The sequence below is a fragment of the Myxocyprinus asiaticus genome, chromosome 16, assembly GCF_019703515.2.
Source record: "Myxocyprinus asiaticus isolate MX2 ecotype Aquarium Trade chromosome 16, UBuf_Myxa_2, whole genome shotgun sequence".
NCBI lineage: Eukaryota > Metazoa > Chordata > Actinopteri > Cypriniformes > Catostomidae > Myxocyprinus > Myxocyprinus asiaticus.
The window spans coordinates 19,382,829-19,388,536 of record NC_059359.1 but is presented as its reverse complement, the minus strand read 5'-3'; the positions used below and the strand labels follow the sequence as shown (position 1 = coordinate 19,388,536).

Sequence of the window (5,708 nt, the reverse complement as noted above, 5' to 3'; positions counted from 1 at the left end):
ATCTACGCTTAAATTTGAGGCAGGCAGTGCAAAAGCAGAGAGCAAAGGAAGATGGTTTAGACTTATGATTCGAGTATTTTTGACTCACTAAACTCTACATTGGCATTTTCCCTGTTATGGTATTTTGTAAAATGATTATTAAGAGTACTGGATCAAAACGTACCTGATTTAGAAAAAAAAAAAAAAAAACTGCTATAGGTAATACTTTATTACTTTCAAAATACCATGCATCATGATTATTGCTTTTTATATTCTTATGAGAACCCCTAAAAATATTGCCCCCTGATACTATCTCTACATTTTGGCAAAATAATAAGCTTTGTGGGACTGGCATAGATTTCTTTTCTTTTTGCATGCATTAAGTAGGTTTACTAAATAAATAAATAAACACACAAAAACAAAAATAAACAAACAAATCACTTTCTAATTATTACCATGGATCAAAATACTTTGGCATGTTAATACGACTGGCATAACCTAAAAAGCAACGTTTTTAAAAAAAAAAAAAAAAAAAAAAAAAAAGAATCTGTATGAATAAAAAAAACAAAAAACACTTTCAGTGCATCATATTGAATAATACGTACTATATGAAGTAATTAAAACTAAATAAATAAATAAATATATATATAAATAACGGTTTACCTCGATTGTGAATACGTTTGGGCCACCTGCAGTAGTATGATAATATCCACTGACAATAAAAAAAGAGTTTTATTTTAATGGAACATGATGTCACTCAAGCCTTCATTCGAATCGACGCCAGTCATAAGGTCAAGTGTTGCGCAGCGCCGAGGTGAAGTCAAATGCATGAGCGTCATTTGACGACATGAGTTCTGAAGTGCATGCTAAGGTTCCATATTCCTTTATGGTAAACTTTGCAAAAAATAGATAAAATTGTGCTATTATTGGGTTTCACTTTTGATTGTGAGACATAACTGGGGATGGGGGTAAGTGTTTCAAGTCCGGAAGTCATGCCTCAACAGACGCGAGTGGCGAGAACGCGCCTTTGAAGCATGCGGACTCGTAGTGCTTGTTCAGGTAGGACTTGAGCGCGAAAGTTTTGTTGCATCGCTTGCATTTGAAATGTTTAAAAGCCGAGTGGGTCTGCATGTGCGCCCGCAGGTTGGAGCGGTCGGCAAACGCTTTTCCACAGTGTGCACATCCAAAGGGCTTCTCGCCGGTGTGAGACCGCATGTGGCCCTGCAGTAACCAAGGTCTGCTGAACGCTTTTCCACATATGTCACACTTGTGCTTGAGGTCATGGGTGAGCAGGTGCATGGCCATGGCTGGCATGGACACGTACACTTTTCCACATGTCGGGCACTTTTTGGCCATTTTGCTGTCCAGGCTCCGATGCGTCTGTTTGTGCCTGCTCAGATTGGAAGACGTTGCGTAGGTTTTGCCACATTCGTTGCACGTGTGTCGCTGGAGCGTCCGCGAGCCGCTAATCACTTTCCGACGCGACCTGCCGTCCGTGATGAAGAACGCATCCACGGTGTAACCTTCGCTCACCGCGTTGTCACCGTTAATGTACCCGGACGTGATCTCTGACTGCGGGCTGTCCGGCTGGTCCGAGTCAGGTGCCCCGTAGTCACTGTGGTTGCTGTCATAAATCGGTCCTGGGGAAGGTACTTTAATGCCACCGTCGCTTTCTCCATCGTAAACGGCTGGGGTGATGTAGTCACTGATGTACCCTAGCAGAGAGAACAAGACCTTTTATTCAGTTATTCATATTCGCAGGGGAATCGAGCGAGGACAATGTGCTTCATAGATACACCGAACACTTTCCCGCTCCGTGTATCTCCACCTTGGCAAAGTCAACTCTGCCAGATTGTACCAATTCTAATATTTTCAACGAAATCAGCACTTCTTTCACATTACAATTAGACTCCCTTAATACCCACTAAAGGAAACTGCAAATAAAATGTTCGTCATTTGCTTACAAAAAGTGTATTCTCATTATTAATTCAGGCTACTTCAGGATAATAATACCATATTTACTGTGGACCTACAGTATGGGCACAGTTAGCACTTTTTACAGCAGGAGATTAATTACCCCGTTCTAAAGGCACTGCCATAATCACAGTGTGCAGTCAGCTGCCCTAAGCGTTTCTTTGATTTGCAGAACAAACAAACACCTAAGCTCATCTTGAAGACAAGCAGCGCGCACACAGCAGGTCGACGCGTGTGACTGCATGGGATCCAAGTTGCTAAGAAGTTAAGCATTGTTAGCAGCTGCAGCAGCAAATCATTAATATCGCATGCATGTAAATGTTTAACATGCACTTCAATGCGGGAATGCCACTTACTTATGTTCGCGTTTCCATCTGTGTTTTACATAAATCACAAGCAAATGCATAGATAAAGAGTGTTGAATATATAGAAAATACAGGCATTCCTACAGTTGAGACTTTTGCATTTACCTTTGTCATGTATCCGAAAGCTAAGATCGGTCCTGGACCTGCCGTACGCGCTCTCAATTTCCGTGGATGAGAAATCATCTAGCTTCACCTTTTTCACCAAAAAAGACCTTGGCATGTTTAGAGCGCAGAGCAGAAGGACTTGTCCAGCACGTTATCCTTGCTTTATCCACCGCAGAATAAAAGACTTGGACAGCCCGGTGGTCCTGAAAAGGTGCTGAAAGTCAAACACCTGAGCGGAGAAAAAGACGCGGGAGCTCCGTGGCGATGTGCTTCTGCTGTACACGAGCCGTTACGCGAAAATCAACTTCAGCACTGGATAGCTCCCGATAGCAACAGATCCGTTCTCCCTGAGTCCCCCTTGTCAAGCGGTGCGCTCAGATCTGACGCCGTCGCGGTCGCGCAAATGGAAGCACTCCAAAAATGGGCACCTTTAAATGTGAATACGTTTCCGGAGGAACTGTTGAGTGTGGGTACAGAGAGAGAGAGAGAAAGAGCGAGTGAGAGAGAGAGAGAGAGAGAGAGAGGTATCCGCTCCCTTCTCTCGCGTGTGTCGGTGTGATGTCTGAACTCTGTTGATCAGCTGGTTGGATTTATACGAGCAGCGATCAGGTGGGAGATGGAGATGGGAATGCTTAATTTAATCCATCAGAAATCTCCCGGGAACAACTTTGGACGAGAATGATTTATTGATGCCGTTATTCGTCTATCCATCACATTTTTTTCCCACCTTCTGGGCGGCCTGCCATGTTTCTCCGATAAATGAGAATTGAATTTATTGTTGTGAAAAAAGTCGGGTTAAAGGGATAGTTCACACAAAAATGAAAATTCTCTCATCATTTACTCACCCTCATGCCATCCCATATGTGTATGACTTTCTTTCTTCTGCAGAACACAAACTAAAATTTTTTGAAGAATATCTCAGCTCTGTGGGTCCATACAATGCAAGTGAATGGTGACCAGTCCTTTGAAGCTCCAAAAATCACATAAAGACAGCATTACAGTAATCCATACCATACAACTCCTGTGGTTTAATAAATATGGTCTTCTGAAGCGATGCAATCACTTTGGGTGAGAAACAGATCAATATTTAAATCCTTTTTTACTATAAATCTCTTCTTTCACTTTTAATTTCAGAATGTGAAAGTTAAAATGGAGATATATAGTAAAAACAAATTACTTAAATATTGATCTGTTTCTCACCCAAAGCTATCTCACTTCTAAAGACAGATTTAACCACTGGAGACATATGGATTACTTTTATGCTGCCTTTATGTGATTTTTGGAGCTTCAAAGGTCTGGTCACCATTCACTTGCATTGTATGGACCTACAGAGCTGAGATATTCCTCTAAAAATATTTGTTTGTGTTCTGCAGTCATACACATCTGGGTTGGCATGAGGGTGAGTAAATGATAAGAGAATTATCATTTTTGGGTTAACTATCCCTTTAAGGCAATGTAATAAGACTCATCATTACATATAAGAATTGTTGCTTAAAAATAGATAAAAGTGAAGGAAAAATATTTAATGGGATCTATTTTCGAATGTGAGAACATTTTCCAACTCTTTCTTTCTTTCTTTCTACAGGAAGTTAATAGGAAAACAGTGACATCCCAAACTTGGTCTGTTTTCCCTTCTCTCAAGTCAACTTTGGTTTTTATCAACCCATCTATACAGTAACATCTCCAAAATACACAGAACATACACAAACTCAAAATTAAAATGCTTCAGGTGGCTTTGTCACCAGTTTACATCACAAATATTAAGAAATCTATCCCTCAAGAAATGTATTACAGCAAATTAATATCAGATACAAGAGTCAAGACATACTTCAGATATGAAGTACTACAACAAGACATAAGTTGGTATCAATTATCTGAGAGCATAGATAGAACATGAAGTAAACTACTCTCAAACATGCACATTTTCTCATATTGTTTAACCAGTATTACCTAAAATCACATCAACCCTTTCCTATCACTAAATAATCACCTGCCTAATCTCTCTGTGATTTTAGCAGAAGTGCTATAGGCTGCGAAGGTAAAAAGAGGCTAGTTCACAGCTGGTGCTCGTGTGCAGTGGCAGGCAGCAAGCATAGAGGAGCACAGAATCCAGGCTTTGCAGCTGCTGCTGCGGCCCCCTCCACGAGCAGATGGAGCCTAGTGGGAACAAGGCAGGGATGGGGGGTGAGGCCAAGGATCAGCTAAGGGGAACTCGGAAGCGCCAGCGGAGAGAGAGGAAGGGATGGGATTTGAGTGAAAAGTTTGGTCACAGTGTTGGGTAAATCTTTTATAGAAAACAGATTTTCTCCAAAATGATCACAACTTGTTGCTTCTAAAAGTTCATGTACCCTGAAATCAACTCCATTCTGCCAAGTTTCTGACAAGTGCCATTCCCCTTCAGACATCTTTGCATAAATTCAGACAGATTAATCTTTCCCGGTGGAGCTAATAATAGCACATTGTGCAATCAATCTCCAAAATGCAGGTTGTGGTCCCATGGAAAGAAGAAACAACATGACTGGAATTCGGAATATTGTTTCTGAAAGTTTCAGTACGTTGGCCCTATTATGCAGAGTTAGTGACGTGCCATCTCCCAATAGACATTTTTCAGTGGTTCAAATTTGTTTATCTTCTCCTGTGGCGAGACTGGAATCAAACTGGAAGTAAACATGTTTGCAAAATCAGTGACAAGCATGATTTGGAGGTTCCTTTTTTCCTCTAAGTCTACATTTTTACACCACTGATGGTTAGATTTAGGTTTGGGGGTAGAAGTAATAAAGTATGCATTCTTCTTCACTGTATTACATCCTTTATAGCTAAAAAAAAAAAATACTTTTGGTGTCACTCTGTTGGCATTTCATCTGCAGACTGGAACTCACAGGTGCCCTTACAATCAAAAACACTTCCCACTTCTGCCTTTGGGGGCAGTGCTTCAAATTTCAGCAAGCGCAGACTGAGTTTAGCTTAACAAAAGTCAACCCACTGTTCAGTCTGGAAGTAATCAGGTTCACTCTGAGACACAGGTTATTATGATCCCATGGAAACCAGGAAGTAATCACTTTCACAGAAATAATGATCACGATTCAGAGGTTTAATTTTTGCTCAAATAATAACATTATTACTTTCCAGTTTTATTTTTGGGTTGGGGTTTGGGTTAGGGTGTAGGGTTAATTAAATATGCATTCCTTTTGACTATATAATTTGCAACTAAAACTCCCTTTTGGTGTCAGCCTGTAGACATTTCACCTCAAAAACACTTCCAGCTTTGGCCACTGGGGGCAGTGG

At 40.8% G+C, this 5,708-nt stretch overlaps 1 protein-coding gene across 1 annotated transcript; it reads right to left on the bottom strand.

Annotated features, from left to right (window-relative positions):
• Positions 1-514: 514 nt before the first annotated feature.
• On the bottom strand, positions 515-2,837 carry LOC127454521 (transcriptional repressor scratch 1-like). Its single transcript, XM_051721816.1, has 2 exons — positions 2,424-2,837; positions 515-1,694 (listed from the first exon to the last, which is right to left on the bottom strand). Exons 1-2 carry the CDS (start codon positions 2,536-2,538, stop codon positions 970-972), a joined length of 840 nt encoding a protein of 279 aa, XP_051577776.1. The 5' UTR covers positions 2,539-2,837; the 3' UTR covers positions 515-969.
• Between the last annotated feature and the right edge of the window lie 2,871 nt (positions 2,838-5,708).